Source organism: Nicotiana attenuata, chromosome 12 (genome assembly GCF_001879085.1).
Source record: "Nicotiana attenuata strain UT chromosome 12, NIATTr2, whole genome shotgun sequence".
NCBI lineage: Eukaryota > Viridiplantae > Streptophyta > Magnoliopsida > Solanales > Solanaceae > Nicotiana > Nicotiana attenuata.
The window spans coordinates 47,776,263-47,799,172 of NC_032000.1; the positions used below are offsets into that span (position 1 = coordinate 47,776,263).

Here is a 22,910-nt window from a genome sequence, read left to right on the forward strand (position 1 = left end):
GTTACCGCAATTATCTCTCGATCAACTACGATAATTTACTAGAGCATTCTCTCGAACTACTCTAGCTGATAATTTATGCAGCTCTGAATTATCCCACCAAAGTTTCGTTATCTCTAACCCCACTTTTAAATTCAAGTAATGAATCTCTTCAATTACCCAAAAGTGGTGTTGTTCAACAACAATCTAACCTAGTATTCTTTCTCAAGCAACACAAGGCAATTAGACACGATTAATCGAGGGCCCATTCAATTAATCACCATACAAAACATAGTTGAACAATCATATAATAAACCCAGCTCGATTATAACAAAATTGAGTCAAAACTTCATCTAACAATTGGTTCCATCAACCCTAGATTAAATGTTTAGCTACTCATGGGAGAAGAAGATAAAAACATAGAATAATTCATAGTTCACAAAATAATGATAACAAGAAGAAGAATGAAAAACTCTAATGGTGTCTTGATCTTCTCACACTTGTTCTTGCCTCCAATTCAGTCTTAAAAACAAGCTTGACCATGACTTGGGCGAGTTTGTTGAGTTTATATAGGGTTAGGATAAGTTTCCCATATTTTGCACTTAAGCCCTTAAACTTCTTGGCTGTCTCCTGATCGACCGTGGTCGCGGGACAACCGCGGCGCGACCGCGGTGATTTACAAACATTCTGTCTTCCGCTTTTCTTCCACCGCGTTCCAGCCGCGGCCCAACTGCGGTCGCAGTGGACTGTTGCCCAGCTTTTCTTCGCCTTTTCTTGCTCGTTTTCATCTGGGCTCTTCTCGATTGGCCTTGTATCTTTATTTTTTACCCTAAAACATTCTATGTCCTCCTCCTAACTCGGAGTAGCTCCTGCAAAGCATAAAAACCTCAATTAGAGTATTTTGTTATCATTTAGCACTTAAATCATCAATAAGGTGTGGTTAATTTAGAGCATAAATAGCATCTACATCGCATAATATAGGCTACTATCAACACCCCATACTTAAATCGTTGCTAGTCCTCTAGCAACAAAATCACACTCTATAGGCCTAATCATCTCTGGGTCACTTCCCTACTCCTTATACCAAGAATGATTCACATAGATAGACTACCTTAGCATAACCTCCTAACCTCAAGAGTGGACACCCTCTCTAGCCACGTAATGTCCCTAACCGGCTTTCATACTCTCAGTCAGAGGTCCAGACTTACCTTTCCTTCATGAATCACGTGCCTACTCAACACAAAAGAGACTTGTGTCATGTCATTATAATTCACACACTGAGGAATTCAAACACATAAAATTTCACTCACCCTCAGAAATAAATTCTTATGCCACAAACAACGCACCATAGGCTCGCCTGTAGTGTAATACTCGACTAATCGAGCCCAACAGGTCTAGAATCAAGTAGGACTTTATTTGGTTGTAATGTTAGCTGCGGGACAGGTAGGATACATATGGGTATAGTGACTACACCTCCCTAAGCACTTCAATACACTTTTCACTTTTAAGCTCATACCTTTATCGAACCTTTATTCCACCTTTTGCATCATTGAGTTAAACCCCTTACTTCTTTAAGCACACTTTCTCTTTTGAAGATCGCCACCATTTTGAGACTTATTCTTGTAAAAATTATTCAGCTCAGTCTCTTCTTTCTCCCTTTTTTTTTAGATTCTGGTGGCTTCTAATATTGTTTATCACACAGTGCACCCCTTTTGTTTTTATGTCTTCTTGGTTCCACTCGAAAGCCCAACCAACCACCCCACACTTTAACTTTTCCATATTCATTACAATTCAAGTGCTTCTAAGAGGTGATAGGGTTCAAATAGATTGGTACTTCAAAACTTAGGTAAGGCTTGTAATGCGGTTGCCAAGGAAACAGGGTTACAGGCTCAAAGGGGTTAACTAGGATATATACACTCCGTTGGGTATAAACATATATAGATAGGTTCAACAAGGAAATGCCTATATCATTTTCCAGACCAGTTAAGACTACCATTTTGCTTCGTACACACACAGGGCAAGTTCTAGGCATTGAGTGTTAGCATAGAATAAACAAAGCCTCACTCACACATGGCACATGACTCAATTCAGTTAGGACCATCCGACACTCTGCTCAAAGTGCTTAAGCCAACTCAAGAGCACACAATTTAAGGCTTTATTGCTAGAGTTAACTAATGAGCCTAAGTGTCACACTAAAGCAATCTCTATTCAAAGTACGTGGAGTCAAGGGATCCTATTTCTAATCTTTCCTCGCCCAAAAGTTCCTAAACTACAAAAGAAAAAAAAACTAACTACACCCGGTTCAAATGGAAACCCTTGAAAAAGAACCGTGGTTTAAAGAAAAACCAAGGGGAAGTTGATACACTACCTAACAGAAGAAAATCTTTTTTTTGGTTCGACTTAAGTCCCTCAAGAGACCCGTCGAGAGGTGTCCGTCTTCCGGCCAAGTCGAAGTTAATTAAAAATAACCAACAACACCAAAACTATCCCTATCGTTTGCTAAATGATTTATAAATACCTTCTGTCCATCTATCCGTTCAAAAAAATACACTCCGTCCATCTATCCGTTCAAAAAACACACGATTGTTAATTCTATTAACAAAATACCCCCGCAACTAACAACAGAACTGGTGGGTCTTTCATTTAATGACGTGGTGATTTTTAATTGAGCCACGTGGCAATCTTTGACTAGAACAAAAAATGGATATTATTTCAACCCAACGTGGCTCCATACCCCATTTCTCCTCCATCACCTCCAGTCACGTAAATGTCCACCACACCCTCATCACCCAACCAAAATATCTTCACTTGTAACTATGAAAAATTAAAGAAGAAAAATTTAAGTGTTCAAATTGTAATCGAAAAGTGAGGATTACAGAGACAAATACAAAATATGCTTACATAAAGAATCTGTAGGGAAAGATTTCGTTCTCTAATAAAATGGGTCCTTAAACCCACTAAAAGCTTTGAAAATGGTGAATGAATAAACTTGCTCTTTTCCAAAGAAATAATCAGAAAAAGAACATAGAGAAACCATGACTGTTGCCATACAAATTCAATTATTTTCTTCTGTTGCTCTCTTGCTTCATGCCGCTTCTTGTGGTAGCAACTCCGAAAAATTTCAGGCCAACATTTTTCGATAAATCAAAATTTTCAGCCACGGCAAGAATTACTGAAACACAAGAGAATAAGGGTTTGATTACATTAACAAAATCAATTAATTAGCCTGCACCCTGTATTCAAGACCACCACACTCAAAGACGCATGGGGAAGTGACAATAAGAAACAAAACGAAGGGAGAAAGAGGTCGCCGGAAAAGGTGTGTTACGATTGAGGAGATTTAATTTGGTTAGTCAAAATGAGGAAGATACAAGGGTAAAGGGGTTTAAAAAATGGGCCGGGTTCGGTTAATGGAGCGATATTGTACCCATATTTGATTCCTGAATGGGAGAGCCATGTGGCCCAATAAAATATGCCAGCGCATTAATTTGAAGACCCACATGTTGCACCGTTAAAAGGAGGGGCAATTTTATTAATAAAAATAACGTGGTATATATTTGGACGGATAGATGGACGGAGGGTATTTATAAACCATTTAGCAAACAATAGGGGTAGTTTTGGCCCTTTTCCGTTTATACAATTGTACAACAACAACAATCAACAACACTCATCCCCCACCCCACACTTAAGGATTTGGCATGTCCTCATGTCAAAGAATTTAAGGCAGAGTAAGGTAAGGGGACTTCCCTGGTGCTCAGTCCTGATCGGAGACAGTGCCAGGATCGAGGTGACACACTCGTCCTAGCGCTCAGAGCCAGCCCATGATCTTTTTCTCTGACCTGGCACTTTGAGTGGCCAAAGTGTCAACTCTGGCAGTCAGGTCATTGACTGACGTGCGTAGGCCAGCCATCTCCTGTTCCAAAGCTGTCATCCGGGTACTCCGGCGGGCCTGTGATGGCCTCGCCTCATCACCAATCTGCCCAGGTGGGGTGGCAACCTGCGTAGCTTCCTCATCATCATCGTCGGTATCATCATCAACCACCACAACCTGCTCTTTCCCAACTGTGATCTTGCTAGCCTTGAATGGGGCTTTTAATGGCACCTTCCCATCTACTATGGGATTTTCAGGAACTCGTGAGGCACGACACAGCTTGGTGACCAGGGAGGGGAAGTAGAAACCTTTGAGTATTTTCGGGGAGCGGATGAACATTTCTTCTTGAATGAGCCGGGCCACATCAAAATCTTGTTCGGTCATGAAACAATAAATCGCCGCTGCTCTTGGCCCATTAACATCTGTGGTGTTGCTGGATGGCAGCAAACGGCTGTTGATGATTGTGAGCCAACACTTAGCTTCCCAAGTGAGAGATTGGGAGTTCAGGGTAATTCTGTGCTTTATCCATATTGGATCCCGGCCCACACAGATTGTTTCAATGATTGGTTGCCACCATACTGGTGGGCGTTGATAATCTTGGTAATAGTCTGTCTCTCCAGTGAATACCGGCAACCTCTACACTCGGCGGATGGCCTCAAAAGACGCATCCACCGGGGTATTGCAGACCGTGACAACCTTATCAACATGTTCTGAGCAATTGGCATAAAATTCCCGTACTAGCAGCACCTTGCCCTCTTCCGGTTCATTAAAGAAGATGTCCAGATGACGCCTCCTCAATTCCTCATAGATACGTGGGAATTCAACTTGCAAGGTGTGCCTGTCAATGTGTACTTCCGGCAACAGCTTCTTGGATGCCTTTGCATTAAACCGATCTTGAGCCACTTTGGATACAAACCGTGTGCGGTCAAACTAGTCCGCACTAGCCTAAGGTCGAGCTCTAGATGAACCTCCTGGTCCACTAGCGGAGGAACCTGTGGCCTGTCTTTTTCTTGACTGATGCATTGTACCTGACAAAACAAAGGCTACTATTAGTGAGGGTTTGAGTTGTGTGAACCCGGGGTGGTTACTCAGACTTCACCACCACCATGGTCACATTACCCATTACAGCTCAATTGGGACAATTTCACAAGCACCTGGTGTGCATAGAACAATAATTTAACACATCTATCCCATGGAAGTATAAACTCTCCCCCAAAATCAACCATTATCACTTCATAAATCCACTTTACTACAATTAAATTCACACAACAAGACCATGCCCTTCTTTACAATATTTTACACATTACCCACTAAAAAAAGAAAAGAAAACCAAAAATCTAACTATAGATACTACAATAATTCAAACATTAAAATTGCAAAATAAAAAGGTACAAGAAGAGAGAGAGAAAGTATGACATACCTGGTTATTGTAGAAGTGGAGAGTGATGGAAGGTGGAGAGGAGATAAACGAGTGTGTGTGTGTGTGAAAAAGAAGTGGGTTTGTGAGAGATGGGAAGAAGAAGAAGAAGAAGAAAGGGCCGTGGGTTAGGGCTTTTTTTGAGTGAGAGAAAAGGAGTGGGGGGGGGANTCATTTTTGCATAGCCAGGCATTTCCCTCAAAGCATCCATCAGAGGAATATTCAATTGAATTTGACGAAGCATTTCCATGAATTTCCTGTATTGATCTTCTTTCTTTTGTTTTGCCAGTCTCTGAGGGAATGGTGCAGGTATCACCCTTTGTTCACTGCTTGCTGGCTTCTCTTTGTTGGGGTTTTGTGGCACAAGAGGTACCACCTGTTCTGCAGCTTGTTCACCCTCTTTAGCCTTACCCTTATCAACCTGAACCTGTTCAACCACCACTTCAGTGAGTTCTGCTGATTCATCTATCTCTACTGGAACGGGAGTGGCTGGTGTAGTCTTTCTTCTGGATTGAACAACTTCTTGCTCCTTATCTAGATCTCTCCCATTCCGGAGACTTACTGCCATCAGCTGATTCAGATTTTGCTCCTTAGGGTTAACGTTCGTGTCGGCTGGCAATGTTCCCTGGGGGCGGTTGTTCAAGGCCATGGACAGCTGCCCCAGTTGAGTTTCAATACCCTTAATGGCTGAGTCATGCGTTGCCAACTTTTCCTGCATCTTACCATTTATTCCAATGAGCTGTTGCAGCATACCCCTGATTTCTACCATGTTGCTGTCCTGTTGCTGATGAGGTGGCAGATATGTCAACTGTTGCTGAGGCTGCTGTTGATAGCCCTGTTGTCTCTGATATGGCACTATTTGGCCTTGGGGCCGCATACCTCCCGGTTGTGGTATGTTCAGTTTGTACTGCTGGTTGGGTGTTGGTGCCCATTGTTGTCCTCCTTGCCTCTGACCCCCAAAGTTGTTGACATAATTCATATCCTCTCTTAACCCTTGGTTGTCACCTTCTCCACTCCATGAACACACATAAGACTGATTAATGCAAGGTGTACATAGTCCTCCATTTGTTGTGTCAACTATGTGCACTTGCTTTGTACCCATCTCATCAATCTTCTTTGTAAGTATACTCATCTGAGTCATGAGTGTGGCTATGTTCTCTGCATGTGAATTATTTGGGTCAAAAGGAACTGAATGCACTATTGGTGACAGGGTCGTACCTCTCGTCATCCACCCTGAATTCTGAGCTATCTTGTCAAGAAGGATTTTACACTCAGTGAATGTCTTGCTCAGGAATGCACCCCCAGCTGAAGCATCTACATTGGCCTTTAAATTGTCTGCTAATCCCATGTAGAATCTCTGGCCGAGCATTTGGTCTGGAATACCATGGTGGGGACACTTCACTAGCATCCCTTTGAATCTTTCCCAAGTTTCCTACAAGGTCTCAGTGGACTGCTGCTTGAACTGCAATATCTCATCAATCTGTCTTGCAGTCTTGTTGGGCGGGTAAAACTTGTTCAGGAACTGCTTGACTAATTCCTCCCAAGTGGCAATGGAGTTTATTGGGAGCGAATTTAGCCAAGTCTGAGCTTCCCCAGTCACAGAGAACGGGAACAGTAACAACTTGATAGCTTCTGGGGTCACATTTGGCTGCCTTTGGGTCACACAAATTGACAGAAAATTTTTTAGGTGTTGTTGAGGATCTTCAATGTGTGACTCGGAGAACAATCCCTTATTCTGCAAAAGATGCAGCATGTTGTTGGTGATCTAGAATGTCTCCGCTTGTATTTGGGGCACAGCAATGGCGGTGGCCAGGTTGTCAGCTGTTGGCTGTGCCCAATCATAAAGTGCAGCTTCTGGCACAAGAGGTGCCACCACTGCGTCGTTTGGCACATTGATGTTTTCCCTGTTGTTGTCCATTTCAGTTATGAGTTGGTGTGTTTGTTGTGGTTGTTTGTTCTTCTTGTTGGCACGGTTTAATGCCCTGAATGTTTTCTCGGGGTTTGAGAGTCCTTCAAGCACTTCACCAGTCCTCGAAGAATTTCTAGGCATACACCAGAATCACACAAAAGTTCTAACGTGAGAATTTCAATAAAAAGTTATTTAACACCGTAGAAAATTGAACTAGACTAATAATTCTAGCACTACTTCTAAGTTGCAATAAATAACACCATTAGTTCCCTGGAAACAACACCAAAATTTGATCACGCCCAACTATGCCTTATAAAATACAAAGCGGTCGTTGCAAATACAATCCGGTTTTTCAAGTCCGGGTTCGAATCCTCAGGGAACTAACCTATCTATTACAACTATTAGTGATGCTAGTACAAGTTTAACCAATTTCCAGGTGCAAGATTTTTATCAATAAACAGGGAGATTTGTTTAACTAATGCAAAAGGATATTAAAACTAACAATATCCTAAATTAAAGATAATTCGATGGTAAAAAGATCTAGGGTATTGATTTCCCCAATTGCTAGCTTAATTCTTAACTCTTTTGCTATAATCTCGCCGTGATACTCTATGAGGATTATGAGCTATGGGTTACCGCAATTATCTCTCGATAAACTACGATAATTTACTAGAACATTCTCTCGAACTACTCTAGCTGATAATTTATGCAGCTCTGAATTATCCCACCAAAGTTTCATTATCTCTAACCCCACTTTTAAATTAAAGTAATGAATCTCTTCAATTACCCAAAAGTGGTATTTTTTACAACAATCTAATCTAGTATTCTTTCTCAAGCAACACAAGGCAATTAGACACGATTAATCGAGGGCCCATTCAATTAATCACCATACAAAATATAGTTGAACAATCATATAATAAACCCGGCTCGATTATAATAAAATTGAGTCAAAACTTCATCTAACAATTGGTTCCATCAACCCTAGATTAAATATTTAGCTACTCATGGGAGAAGAAGATAAAAACATAAAATAATTCATAGTTCACAAAATAATAATAACAAGAAGAAGAATGAAAAACTCTAATGGTGTCTTGATCTTCTCACACTTGTTCTTGCCTCCAATTCAGTCTTAAAAACAAGCTTGACCTTGACTTGGGCGAGTTTGTTGAGTTTATATAGGGTTAGGATAAGTTTCCCACATTTTGCACTTAAGCCCTTAAACTTGTTGGCTGTCTCCAGATCGACCGCGGTCGTGGGACAACCGCGGCGCGACCGCGGTGATTTACAAACATTCTGTCTTCCGCTTTTCTTCCACCGCGTTCTAGCCGCGGCCCGACCGCGATCGCGGTGGACTGTTGCCCAGCTTTTCTTCGCCTTTTGTTGCTCATTTTCATCCGGGCTCTTCTCAATTGGCCTTGTATCTTCATTTTTGTCCCCAAAACACTCTATATCCTCCTCCTAACTCGGAGTAGCTCCTGCAAAGCATAAAAACATCAATTAGAGTATTTTGTTATTATTTAGCACTTAAATCATCAATTAGGTGTGGTTAATTTAGAGCATAAATAGTATCTACATCGCATAATATAGGCTACTATCAGGTTGCTCTACAAAACCATTCAATTAGTTCAAAAAATTTAAGTTATTCCCTATATGGCGATAGCATATTGAAGCATATATAAACTAAGTTTATAAATATTACCTTTTCATCCATCAGAATAAGCTCAATTGAATAAGGAATATCAGGTCTGTATTTTCCTAACGTCTGGCAATACGAACCTTTCATTTTCAGTTCATTGGCTCATTATTAATTTCGCTAATAAAATTACTTTCGTCCGCCATTATGTCCCCTGTTAATTGAAAAAAAGTATAAGTCAAAATAAATATACAAGTACATAGTGTAATCAATGAATTAACGTAGAATATAATATCCTGTGGTATGCGCAAATCACTAAGAATTGCATTACAAAATCAAACCTTTGATTTTGTAATGAAATTCTTAGTTGCCTGTTAGTATTTCTATTGAACAAATTATATAACAACGAAAGAAAAGAAAAGCAAGGAGTGAAAGGAAGAAAGAACTGAAATTTTTATTGCTTTTCTCTATTCTAGTTAGATATATGTTCATAATGTAGAGAGGCAAGGAGTGAAAGAAAGAAAGAGCTGAAAAATTAATTGCTTTTCTATATTCTAGTTAAATATCTATTCATAATCCAGAGAAGCGTCAAATTATTTTTGAGGATTTATTTGTTATAGAAATTTAATAAGTATTCTAGAATTACAAATCATAGAACTTACCACTTGTAATCCAGAATTATTGAGTGATATGCGAAGAAAGGAGAAAGAATTAGAGGTATGTACTGTAAAAATATGAAACTGATATGAAAAATCATGTTACTGAAAATCCGTTTAAGATGAATTTGGGGATTAGGCGCGCGATGGTAAAACCAACAAAGAGGTTGCAAAGATATTTTATTGGATTTTGTTGGTAAGTTAACTTTTAAAGAATGTAATTTTTTTGATATTTTATTATTTTTAAATTCAAATTTAAAAAATAAACTAATTATCATCATTAGAATTTGCACAATCCTTCCCAAATTTTATTACTTCTTGTAACTTCCCATGATTAATCGTTTTTGGTAAATTAATTTTTAAAAAATGTAAAAGGGTAGATATTTCAGCATTTTGAAATTCAAATTCAAAATATAAACTAATTTTACCTAATTTTAACTAAAATTGCCACATGGCATTTTCTTCACATAACACTTGGCAAATTCTCGTGTATAGATAGATAGATAGATGGGCCACTATCGAGATGTCAAAAGCTGAAGTGATTTATGTATAACTTTTGTAGTAGCATCTCTAGCTCGTAATAAAAGAATGGAATTTTTCGTATGTCTGTCACTTAAAGAAAATTAATCTTAATTTGTGAAAACAGAAAAGTAACATCTCAATAAGGTCATTAATTATTTTTAAGATCATATAACGAACCCCTATCAGCACTGAATCAAACAGATAAAAATAGGAAAAAGATGGACCTGAGATCTCCTACATAAAAGGAAAGCGGTCAGGTTTTCAACCTTCCATAGAAATCCAACGGTACACGGAATTCAATACTAACTGAAAGCTCCAATACTAACATCTTACTACGAAAAAATTAAACACTATTGATAATAGCAAAATGACGCTTACTCTCATTGATATTCTCTAAATAAGAACGTGCATAGGTTATGCCTTTCCGCACTTTCACAGGTTCTTCTTTTCTGTTTGAAATTCTAATTCTTACGCTGATTTTTAGCCATTTAATTTCATTCGTGGATATGTTTTATGTGTTGTGCTTGATAATGCTTGTTTTTATATTCTGGAACTTTTGTGTTCTCGATTCCACGTTTGTATGTAAACCTCCATGCAGTCGAATCTCGGAAAAGAAATAGCGTTGAAAGATTTTAGTGAGTTGAGTTAATCTTTTTTTGTCCTGAATTTTGGGCAAATGACCTCTCTGATTGCGTCCAATTGGGCAAATGACCTCCTCCCTACTACATTAACACATTATATGTCTTGATCCATTTATTCACTTGGAGACTATAGGTAGTAATTTTAGGAATGCACGACTTAGTCTTAAAAGTTTAGAACAAGATGCAACTCTTTCTGCTTTATTAGTCCAGAGATATATTGATTCAGCATTTCTGCTTCTACGTGATGCAGATATCTTCTGAATCGGATGTTGCACTATCATGAACTCCATTCTGGATCGCGTTGCCAAAGATTATGGTAGACGGAGCAGCTCAAGTGTGTACAGTAGTGGGGACGTCTTTGAGCCTTTGTCAAGTAATAACGGTGAGGCTGAATGGGCAAAACATTCAATCCATGTAATTCTGATCAAACTCTTGTTCTGGCTAATTCTTCTAATTTGTTGTTTCTACAGCTAAGCAACGAGCAAAATTGGTAGAATGGTTAAACAGTGTTCTTCCTCACTTGCGTTTCCCAATAAATGCTTCTGATGAGGATTTGCGAGCTTTCTTAGTTGATGGTACCGTCTTATGCCAATTATTGAATAAGCTGAGACCAGGTTCTGTACCAGAGGTAGTTTATAACGTTTTTGATTTTACAGTATGAAGGAGTAAGGATGGTTTTGTTTTGTTGATTTAACTGTATTGTTTGTTCTAGTGTGGTGGTTCAGAACACTCTCCGGAGATAGGCTCAGAAAACATTAAAAGGTTTTTGTCAGCTATGGATGAAATGGGCTTGCCCAGGTTTCAGGCATCAGACTTGGAACAGGTTAATTTCATGACTATAAACTCGTGGTCGTGTCCTAACTAACATATATTGATCACTTCATGTTTACTTATGATTATCAAAAGTGCTTGTATGTCTTAATTTTATTTGTTGTATAACTTTTTCCATATGCACAAATTAAAAGTGTTATCCGTCTTTACCTTTATGCAATCTAAGTGCCATCTATTTTCTGTTTTCGATATTTTGACACTGATATATTGTCCAGGGTTCTATGAAAATAGTGGTGGAGTGCCTTTTAACACTTCAGGCAGAATTTATGCCGAATAATGGAGGACGCAATTCTAGCACAGTATTATCTGGTAAATCTGGAGCTCATGCAAATAAAAGATGGAAATTGTTGGGAGAAAATTTTGGATGTGGCGATGTCTCATACAGAGAAGAATTTTCAAGAACTCAATCTTCTCCATCCCCAGGAGAACGACAGAAGAACGGATCAGATTCAAAATTCCAGCGTGCATTGAGAAGTCCTGTAATGGCAGGTATTGTTGTTTCATTCTCCTCCCAAATACAATAACCAAAACCAAAATCTCCCCCTTAAGGAGAAAAAGGGCCATAACTATATTGAACCGCTTCAGTTGAATTGCTGTGTAGATTACAGACCATGTACTATGCGACATAATGGTATGTTAAAACAGGGCACAATTGTTTGATATTTGCTTTGCAACCGTCAATCATACTGCTTGCTCTCGCTTCTTTGTACTAAAAAGTTAATCCATTGTTAAAGTAGTGATCTTACTGTTTGCTCTCGCTACTCCACAAGCCATGTTCCCTTTCTCATGCTGTTAAATTTTCCTTTCTGAACTTTGTAGAGCCATCAGCTGCATTATTAGATCACGTCGGACATAAGTTCCACGAAGTATTTCAGCTTAAACAAGGGAGCCACACTGAAATTCCTGCTTCAAGGATTTCAGAAATGATGAAATCTAACAGTTTGGATGTTAGTAACAAGTCCCCTTTGTCAATGAAGCTATCTTGTTAGTTGGATAAATTCTATACTTGGGATTTGAATTTATACTTATTTTCCCTTATTTCGTTTTTTATTGCTTTCAGATTGCCCCAACACAGTCACTTCTAAGTGTTGTCAATGGGATTCTTGATGAAAGCATTGAGCGGAAGAATGGCGAGATACCTCAAGTGCGCACTTGAAATACACATGTCGATTCACAGAATTTCTGTTTTACATGCTCTAACATCAGTTGGTTATCTAATCTGTCAGCGCGTAGCATGCCTATTGAGAAAAGTGGTGCAAGAAATTGAGCGTCGGATATCCACTCAAGCGGAACATCTTAGAACGGTATAATATATAGCTACTGCCTTCTCAATTTCTCTTTTCAGCAAATATGGTTCATATAATTTTTCTTTCAATGTCTGCAGCAAAACAATCTATATAAGACTCGTGAAGAGAAATACCAGTCGAGGATCAGAGTCCTAGAAGCCCTTGCAACTGGGACTAGTGAAGAGACACAGGTAGTTATGGACTTCCCATCTAGGAAAAGTTCCAAAGTCTGTGACTTTTATCTTATTCCCTTGTTTCTAACTTTACACGTTCTATTCTTCTGCATTTCAGATTGTCATGAACCAGCTTCAGCAGATTAAGGTAAATCCCACTTTGGCTTGCCGCATAAAAGGGCAGCCCGGTGCACTAAGCTCCCACTATGTGCGGGATCCGGGGAAGGGCCAGACCACAAGGTTCTATTGTATGCAGCCTTACCCTGCATTTCTGCAAGCGGAACTTTACCTGTTACGCCAAGGAGAGACGGACCTATGGCTTAGGTTGAGGGGTCACTGGACCCCAAAAGTTTCGGCAGAAATCTAGTATATGTATATGTATATACCTTGAAAATGATTAATTTAAATCAATTGGCACCCTTAACGCTAAAAGCCTTTAGGGAGCACTGATTAAACATAATATTGTGCTCCCATCGCATTAAATTCCTGGGTCCGCCTCTGACGCCAAGGCTCCCCTTCCTTGGCTTCCTGTGCTGCATTGCTAGCTCAAAATTCAGTATGTTGGGCTATATATTTGCATTCTCTGCCTTTCATTTTCTCCTCTTTTGTGTGCTTTAACTCTATAAATCATACAAATCTGATATCCTGGGGCATTAAACCACCTATGCTTTCTCCCATTTGTTGGCTTTTGCTTGTCGGATGGTGCAGAGGTTGCGGACATTATCATTATTTGCTTAGATTAACAATCTCTTTGCTTATGATTACAAGTTTCTCCTAGAATTTGTTCGTTAATGGTGTCAAGTAAAATTTGTTATTGTTTGCAAAGAATATGATGTCAAAGACTAGGTACTCCTAAAAAATTTCAGCTGTCATCATTCTTTTCAACAATCTTTAATTTTACTATTCCTTGTTTTTTGAAATCACATGCAGAATGAGAAAAACAAAATGGAGGAGAAAAAGAAAAACGAGGAGCAGGATGTGCCTAAATTGAATGAGAAGGATGATCAAATTGCAGCATTGAAGCAAGAGCTGGAAATAGCTAAGAAATCCTATGAATTGAAAGAGAAGGATGATCACGGTCATAAAATCGCAGCTTTGAAGCAAGAGCTGGAAATAGTTAAGAAATCGTATGAATTGAAAGAGAAGGAAGATCATAGAAAAGAAATCGCAGCTTTGAAGCAAGAACTAGAGATAGTAAAGAAATCATATGAATTGAAAGAGAAGGAAAATCATAAACAAGAAATCGAAGCTTTGAAGCAAGAAATGGAAATAGCTAAGAAATCATATGAATTGAAAGAGAAGGAAGATCATAAGCAAGAAATCACAGCTTTGAAGCAAGAAATGGAAATAGCTAAGAAATCGCATGAAATGAAAGAGAAGGAAGATCATAAGCAAGAAATCGCAACTTTGAAGCAAGAAATGGAAATAGCTAAGAAATTGTACGAACAACACACCTTAGAAATGGAAAAAAAGGCTACAGAAGCTCAACAAGAGCTTGAGGAGAAGTTGAAGGAGGCCATGTGCCTTTTGACAGAATCAAGAAATAGGATAAAGGAACTTGAGGAACTTTCTCAATCAAAATCTCAGAATTGGACTAAGAAGGAGCATATTTACCAAATATTTACAGAATTCCAGCTAGGCGCACTTCGTGTATGTTTGATCTCTTTTCTTACTTTTTTCTTTCTAATTTTTTTCTGAAATGTCAGTGTTGTAGCACGTGTGAATTGAACCTCGATGAATGTTCAGGAACTAAGGTTTTCTTCTCAGTCAATAAGGCAAGAAATTGTAAAAACGCAAAAGAGCTATGGAGAGGAATTCAATCAAATAGGTCAGTTCAGCTGCTTGAAGTATTATAATAACGTCGTTTATTGATTGCAGTACAAGTATAAGATATCAGCACAAGTTTTAATATTGACTTAAATGGATTTCCCATATGGAATAAAATTTCTACTGCAGGTGAAAAAGTTAGAGCACTAGGACATGCAGCTGCTAACTACTCTGTAGTCCTTGCTGAGAATCGCAAACTGCACAATGAGGTGCAGGAGCTAAAAGGTGCGATAATATAATGAAGTTCTAATAATTTTGAGAACTGAAATTTATTACCTTTCTTTTTCATTTACTTACGGTTATTTTTCAATTAGGAAATATCAGAGTATATTGTCGGATTAGGCCGTTCCTTCGTGGACAAAAGGAAAAACAATCAGTTGTTGAATACATTGGAGAAAATGGGGAGCTTATTGTTGTAAATCCTTCCAAACAAGTAAAGGAAGGCCGTAGGTCTTTCAAGTTTAATAAGGTCTACAGTCCAGCTGCAACACAAGGTTTTCAGATTCCTCCATATAATTGCGGATCTTAATTAGTAATTGGTTTATCTCAGTTCTGCATATATAATGAACTCTAAAATGAATTCACCGTTCCAACTCTTTACAGCTGAGGTCTATTCAGATATTCAGCCCTTGATACAGTCCGTGCTTGATGGATATAATGTATGTATATTTGCCTATGGTCAGACTGGATCAGGAAAAACATACACCATGGTAAGAACTTCTGTATATAATTTTGTTAGATATGTTTATAAATTGTTTCACCTTCCTGATGTCAAATTAAATTGTCCAGACTGGCCCAGACAAAGTGAGTGAAGAGAATTTGGGTGTCAATTATCGAGCTTTAAATGATCTTTTCAAAATTTCTCAAATGAGAGGGAGCACCTTCAAATATGAAATTACAGTTCAAATGATAGAAATATATAACGAACAAGTTCGTGACTTACTCTCAAGTGATAGTTCACAAAAGAAATATCCTTTAATTTTTTGCATGTTATTTGCCTTGCTACTTTGAAACATCAAAAGATCGATGCTGCCATGTGACCAGGAGGTCACGGGTTCGAGCCATGGAAACAGCCTCTTGCAGAAATGCAGGGTAGACTGTGTACAATAGACCCTAATGATCCGGCCTTTCCCCCGGACTGCCCTTTTGTTTTCCTTGATTTGCACACACTTGGGATATTATCCACCTCACAACCTAATGGATTAGCTGTTCCAGAAGCAAGCATGCTTCCAGTAAACAGGACCTCTGATGTATTAGATTTGATGGATATTGGATTAAGAAATCGAGCAAAAGGTTCCACTGCCCTGAATGAAAGAAGCAGTCGATCACACAGGTTACCTATAACAACTTTAAAGAGTTCATCTCTATACTTTGTAGTTTAAAGTACATATCTTCTCTTTTTTCATTTTATGATGGGTGCTTTTTCCATAGTATACACTAATAAACTAACTGCAATATGTGCTCAGCGTTGTCACTATTCATGTTCGTGGGATGGATATAAAGAGTGGTTCATCCATGCGTAGTAGTCTTAATTTGGTGGATCTCGCTGGAAGTGAAAGAGTAGACCGCTCCGAGGTGACAGGAGATAGACTGAAAGAGGCGCAACATATAAATAAGTCGTTATCTGCCCTAGGAGATGTCATTTCTGCTTTGGCGCAAAAGAATGCTCATGTCCCATACAGAAACAGCAAGCTGACTCAACTCCTTCAGACTTCATTAGGTACTTATGAATTGTAAGCAAGTAGTAATGGAGATATTTCAACCGTTAACGTGCTCGGCTGTTAAGGGCAGCCCGGTGCACTAAACTCCCGCTATGCGCCGGGTCCGCGGAAAAGGCCAAACTACTAGGGTCTATTGTACGCAACCTTACCCTGTATTTCTGCAAGAGGCTGTTTCCACAGCTCGAACATGTGACCTCCTGGTGATGACATGGCAACACTTTAATGTGCTCGGCTGTTGCACACTTAATTGTTTTATTTTGTTGTACAGGTGGCCAAGCAAAGACACTTATGTTTGTGCAGCTAAATCCTGAAGTTGGTTCATATTCAGAAACCGTGAGCACGTTAAAATTTGCTGAAAGAGTATCTGGAGTAGAGCTAGGTGCTGCTCGAAGTAGTAAAGACGGCAGGGATGTAAGAGATTTAATGGAGCAGGTATTCTTCTAACATCAAATACTTATTTAATATTTTCAATTGCTGTGCTAGAAATGAAAAACTATTTTATGCTCCGTCATATTACCTAAATGGTTAAGGCAGAGAAAACAAGCCAATCGACGTATGAGTTATGCAGCTATATTCTCCTATATGTTATGCCTATCTTTTTGGTTTTGCGTTTACAAGAAAACTGAGAGATATAATATGCAGACTAACTTTACTTTGTAGGGTGTGAATTGGAGTCTCTTGTAATTTTTGATCTTCCAGGTTGTGTCTCTTAAGGATACGATATCTCAGAAAGATGAGGAGATTGAGAAACTGCAGCTGATCAAAGATCAAAAAAATGTTTATATTGGCGCCGACAGTGAGACACATAGTACTGATTTAAGGTATGACTTTCATCTCCTTGCAAAAATTTCTCTGTGAGGTTTGAATTTAGTAATGCTGATATTGTGGAAACACTGAGTGATATAATATCTGATAGTTGTCTTTTTATGGGCACAGAAACTGATTGCTGTGCGGAAAGAAATCTTTTTTCCTGAAGGAGCCACAAAAGGAAAAGCAGAGAACACAAATAAGTAAGTTTTATATCATCTCAGCATCACAGCATGCATATGTTTTCTGAAAAATTTCATCATGTTTGCAGTTAAAACTATAAAAATCTTAGGGTGAAAAAATTTTCTGGAATTTTTTTCCAATTTTCCCATGTTTACTACAATAACAACATACATAGTATAGTTCCACAAGTGCGGTTTGTGGAGGGTAATATGTACACATACCTTACCCATACCCTATGAAGGTAGGCAGGTTCCGGAGTCCCTCGGCTCAAGGACCATGAAAATGAGCAGTATTAATTTTTCCATGTTTGGTTGGCTTAAATACGACTTGCTTTAGCTGAAAACCTGGAAGTTCCATGTAATCTGAGATAGACTTATCGACTTATCATCACCTCTTTGAATCAGAGGAATTCCACTTTATCTTGACAGATATGCTAATTTAGGGTTCCTTGTAACTCGTAATTATGAACGTTTAAATTGAACTGACTGCTTGACTATCATATTATGTGATTTTTTTTTTTGCAGATAATAAACAATCTAAAATTCATAGACTCCTCCTAAACTAGCCAAAGGATTCTCTAGAAGTCTCAAGTTGGATGTTGCTTGTCTTAAAGATATGTATTGTGATTAGAAGTTCCTTCAAAAATTGGAACACTCGGACCATTTGGTTGGCCAAAACTTCCCAAAAGGTTGCAGCAGTGATATGTAGCTGTAGTGCTCGTCATATTGCCTTATTTCTTGGTTAAAGAGTCCGATTTTGTGTAAAGCGCTATATGTTAGACGCTCTTAAAATAATAGTCAAATGTGTATATTTTTTGTATATATATATATATTTTTGTATGTAATATAAAAAATTAATATATTTTTGTAGCTATCAGATGTAAATAGTTTTAATTGCCGGCTAAAAGTGATCTTTGCCTTTTTTTTGGGGAGATAGTGACACTGTTGGTAAGTCTTTTTGGGAGGAGGGAGGTTTGGGGTAAGTAGAAGTTTGTAGTCAGATAATTTTTTATAGGTTTCTTGCTTTTCTCCTAGTCAGTAAAACTTGTACTTGTATTGGTCAAAATTACCTTTGACATGATCAAACCATGTTAATTTTAAAGAGGCACTCGCGGACTGCCACGTGTCGCCAGTACGACTTTGATGCCCAATGTCGAAGCGATCTCTTAAGAAGTGAGGGCCGATGAAGTTATTGAAGACCAAGGTCGAAGAGTCAACAAAGATCGAGATCGAAGAGTCAGCGAAGATCAGGGTCGAGGTCGAGCACTCACTGTAAATAGAGTGAATAGCGGCTAGTTTTAGGATAGACATCAGAGGAGACTATTCTAGTGGTTATTCTGTGCACCTGTACTATTAGAGTATTCTAGGTATATGTTCCCTATAAACAGAAAGAGACACAAGGAGAGGAGGGAAGAGATATTGACTTGTAAGAAAATACATTGACTTTATAGAGAGAATGTGGCTTTATTGCAAGCACACAAGAGATACTTTTTTACTAAGATTCTTACTTTACTTTTCCACTTGATCCAAGAACAACTTGAATATTCGAAGGCTCATCAATCATTCATCACTGTCACAAGGAATATCCACAGATCTCACATATTTTCGGGTGAGTCACATGTTTTTATTTACTTAAATGCCATTCATTGCTAGCTATTATTATTTAATGCCACTGACGGATCTAGGATTTTAAGGTCGTGGGTGCTCACTTCCTTCAACATAAAGTTGCTAGCAATCGCATAGTATAAGTGCACAACTATTCGAATGCAAGAATAAAAAGAGTTAATGTGAAAACAACTAATAATATTATCATTACCAACAAATACTTTTAGTCACAAGTCATAATGAACTATTAATAGTATTATCATAACCAAAAAGGACTTCTAGTAAGCAAAAACTCAAGAAGGGTTTAGTTTTAAAGTTTTCTGGAAACAATGCCTTTCTTATTCCTAAATCTAATTAATATAATAAAGCCTAAAGGTGAAAGGAAGTAGGAAAAGGAGGAAAAAAACCAAAAAAGGAAAATTTAGTTCAAAAGCAAGGAAAAGCTAAAAAAGTCGCTGACAACCCTAAAACCTTAAGGGAATAGGAAAAGTGAAAAACTTTTCCACAAAAGACAGAAAGCTGACAAATATAGAGAGGTGCCGTGACAAAGATTCGAACCTGGGTGTTCGCACTCAGCAAAAGCTTCAACCCCCGCATCAGAACCACAGAACCCATCAGTCATTTTGTCTATTGGGTGCTCGCTAAAATATTTTATCCAATTTCTTATATTTTTATTATAGCTATACATAGTTTATGTCAAGGTTAATGGGTGCTTGAGCACCTAAAATTAGCATGTACATCCGCCCCTGTTTAATGCTATCCTCCTTCTTTTGATTCATTGAATATTGTTGGTGTTGTCCACGTTTACTGCCATTGACTCAAACAATACGTATTATCTACTACAAAATCGGTAACATGTCTTCTGGATATTAGTATTGGCCAAGTTCAACTCTACTTTATTTAAATTTAATTGATTGAACAGAATCCAAATTTTGGGTCAAACAGTATTATGAAATTTTGTTGAAGTTTGTAACACACAACTATTGACTTACTAGTCATTTATGTTCACGTTAAGATTTTTGGATATAATTTACCATTGTTGAAAGGATTATCTTGGTGAAGTTGTTTCTAGATGCCGTACGGACTATGGAGTGGAAATCTTCTAAACTTGTGTAATAAGAATATTTATTTATGGAAAAGTCAAAAGATGATTGTTTACCCTTAAAATTGGATAACAATTAAATTTATAATGTGGTTATAAGGATACATGATTTCACCTAATACCAATTGATAAATGAGATGATTAGTGATAGAAATTAACAATAAAGTAAAGCAAACCAGTGTCGAGACGGAATTCAACCCTCGAGTTAGAATGCCCTCGAGCTGATTGATGCCAACACAAGTAAAAATAAGGCAAGCTGATGAATAAGAGAATATAAGCTAAAAGAGTGTTATATTGCTTTGATATGCATGAATGTCCGTTTTTTATAGAATGATTAAACCCCTCTTTATATGGTAGAGAAATCCTATTTATGATACAATTCTAATAACAGAAGCAAATCCCATAATAGGCTAAATAACCGCTATTGATTCGATCCGTTCTGAGATTTCCGCCATAATCTTCAACCAGTCACGGATATCTCGCCTTTCTGTTGTTTTTCTACCTTCGCTCTTGCTCGATGTCTGTTTCAATTGATCTCAATCACTACCGGCCTCGATCTTGACAGGTACCTCGAATCTCGAACTCGGTACCTCGTCCTCGTGCCTCAGTCCGATCTATTACGGGATCGATCTTCGATCCTTTACACTGGTCTCGATAAATCAGTAAAATCGGGTGGGCCCGATTTTAATCATATCAAAATAGTCCCCTCCTTTTTTGGAGTGTAATGACAAGAAACGAATTGAGCCTTCGATCCTAAACCTGTCATGACGTCATTCCCGTAACGTAAGCGGCAGATGTGACCGAAACGTCCCATTGGTGCACTTTCCCAGGCATTTAATGCATGCCAGTTGATGGTCGGCCACTAGTGGTTTCGAACCGTCGCGGTGAAACCCATAAATAGGCCCTTTCCTCATTGATTCAAACTTTACTTTCAATTTTTTCTAATCTCCAAAGCTTTTACATCGTTTAAGTTTTCCCGTTCTGCATAATCTACAGGTTTTGTTGTCAACCTTCTCTCAAAATACCAAGTCTTATTTTCTTCTTCTTTCTTCAAACTCAAACCCGAAATGGCAAAAACATCCAAAACTGTGCCGCAGAAAGAAACCGCCTCTTCATCAAAGTTTGCCGGGGCCGCGACGGCGGCGGAACATCCTCTTACAGACTTCGTTCCTACGAAGTGTGTCACTGCTGCTGATTTCAAGGTGGAGAACACACCCTCGACACCAGGCCGATGTGAACCCATGTCGAGGTATATGTGCACGATTACCAAGTGCCTCCTCGAGAAGGTGAAAAAGGAGTGCAACTGGGTGGGCAAGGACGTCATGGTGCCTAGCCCCGAAGAATCCATCACTACTTACAAGGAGGGATATCTGACTGTCTACACCTACCCCTTCACAATAAGTCCCTTGGACCCCATCATCGTTGCCTTTTGCAAGAGGTACGATGTCACTCTGGGCCAAATTCACCCATCATTTTGGAGGATCGTGCTCCTCATCCTATTCTTTGTTAGTAAGATTGAGGGGCATCCTTTTACACTCAATCACCTCATGCGCCTCTACGGCCCTCGACTTTATCGGGGAGGTATGATAAAACTTTACCGCTGAGCCACCAAACCCCTGTTATCAAGCATAGACGAGGCTCGAGACCGAGGTTGGATGTGCAGGTTTGTCCGAATAAAGACTTCGGATCTAATCCCTGCCGAAGATATGCCGTTCCTTGAAAGGTGGAACATGAAACGTAAGCATTTCTTGCCCTTTCGTGTTTCTATTATTGCCGTTCAGCTTTCTTGTTTTCCCCTCATCTAAGTTCTTGTGTTGCAGCCAAGGCCGTTATGCCGGAAGTGATCCCCGACCTGAGGCAATGGGTCGAGGGATTGGAGTCACAAAACCTTATTCCGAGCGTGCTTGGAATGAGTTGTTAAGGGGCCGATGGGAGGCTCGAAACCATGGTAATCTTTTTTCCTTGGCAAGGTTTCCATTCAGACTTTGTTATTTGTACTTACTCACCTTTTCTATATTGTAGGCCTCGGGAAGGACGTTCCAATGAGGCCCCCCTCTGCTGAAGAAAAGGCACTCCTTTCCCAGTCTGCCCCGAAGCAAGGCAAAGAGAAGAAAAGGAAAGAGGCTTCGAGTTCCTCAAGCCCGGAGAAGGAAAGGCCGGCCAGGAGGCCCCCGTAAGCCTAAGGGGACGTTATCCTCGTAACTCTAGAGTCCATCCACCAGATATTGGATAAGACGAGGATGAAGAAGAAAATTATGGATTGATGCCTCGTGTATGGTCTGTCATTGAGGTGTGTGCCTCCGTAGGGGTGGCAAGTTACCTTCGATGCTTGGTCACTGAGGAGGATCAAGCGAAAATGAATGCAGTGGATGTTGCCTGCTTGTTTAACGAGGCCCAGCATGCTCTGAATCGGGTAAGCTCAAGGATCATTGTCTTTTCTTGAATTTTGAATTATGGATATCTCTAATATTTCTTCCTTTCTTGTAGGCTTCGGTGTTGTACCACGAGGCCGATCCCGAGAAGACCGCAAGGTCGAGGTCCAGGGTCTCACTGAGAAGTGCAACACTTACAAGATTCTCAGTGAGAAGCTTCAGTAGACCTGGTGGAAGCTCGAAACGCGCATGAAGAGACGACCAAGCAAGTATTCTAAATTCTTCATGATAGTGAGGAGGAGTTGAGATAACGACTAACAATACCATTCTGTAGGCTCGATAGAGGCTCGAACAGATCAGGGGCTTTCAAGGGCAAATA

General features: G+C 39.1%; 1 protein-coding gene across 1 annotated transcript; it reads left to right on the forward strand.

Moving 5' to 3' along the window:
* Positions 10,890 to 18,253, forward strand: LOC109236106 (kinesin-like protein KIN-14P). The gene is made up of 21 exons (XM_019402324.1): positions 10,890 to 11,007; positions 11,096 to 11,253; positions 11,338 to 11,448; positions 11,672 to 11,945; positions 12,276 to 12,403; positions 12,517 to 12,600; positions 12,683 to 12,760; positions 12,841 to 12,933; positions 13,034 to 13,063; positions 13,846 to 14,565; positions 14,662 to 14,743; positions 14,872 to 14,967; positions 15,057 to 15,236; positions 15,346 to 15,452; positions 15,532 to 15,689; positions 15,914 to 16,075; positions 16,209 to 16,462; positions 16,732 to 16,895; positions 17,163 to 17,284; positions 17,400 to 17,473; positions 17,978 to 18,253. Exons 1-20 carry the CDS (start codon positions 10,905 to 10,907, stop codon positions 17,404 to 17,406), a joined length of 3,111 nt encoding a protein of 1,036 aa, XP_019257869.1. The 5' UTR covers positions 10,890 to 10,904; the 3' UTR covers positions 17,407 to 17,473; positions 17,978 to 18,253.

What these genes read in the sequence shown, in the direction of transcription:
- LOC109236106 (XM_019402324.1), top strand. Translation starts at nt 10,905, where the DNA reads ATGAACTCCATTCTGGATCGCGTTGCCAAAGATTATGGTAGACGGAGC. An exon ending in GAGAAGTCCTGTAATGGCAG is followed by an intron (nt 11,946 to 12,275) that starts GTATTGTTGTTT and finishes TGAACTTTGTAG; the next exon opens with AGCCATCAGCTGCATTATTA. An exon ending in CAGGAAAAACATACACCATG is followed by an intron (nt 15,453 to 15,531) that starts GTAAGAACTTCT and finishes TAAATTGTCCAG; the next exon opens with ACTGGCCCAGACAAAGTGAG.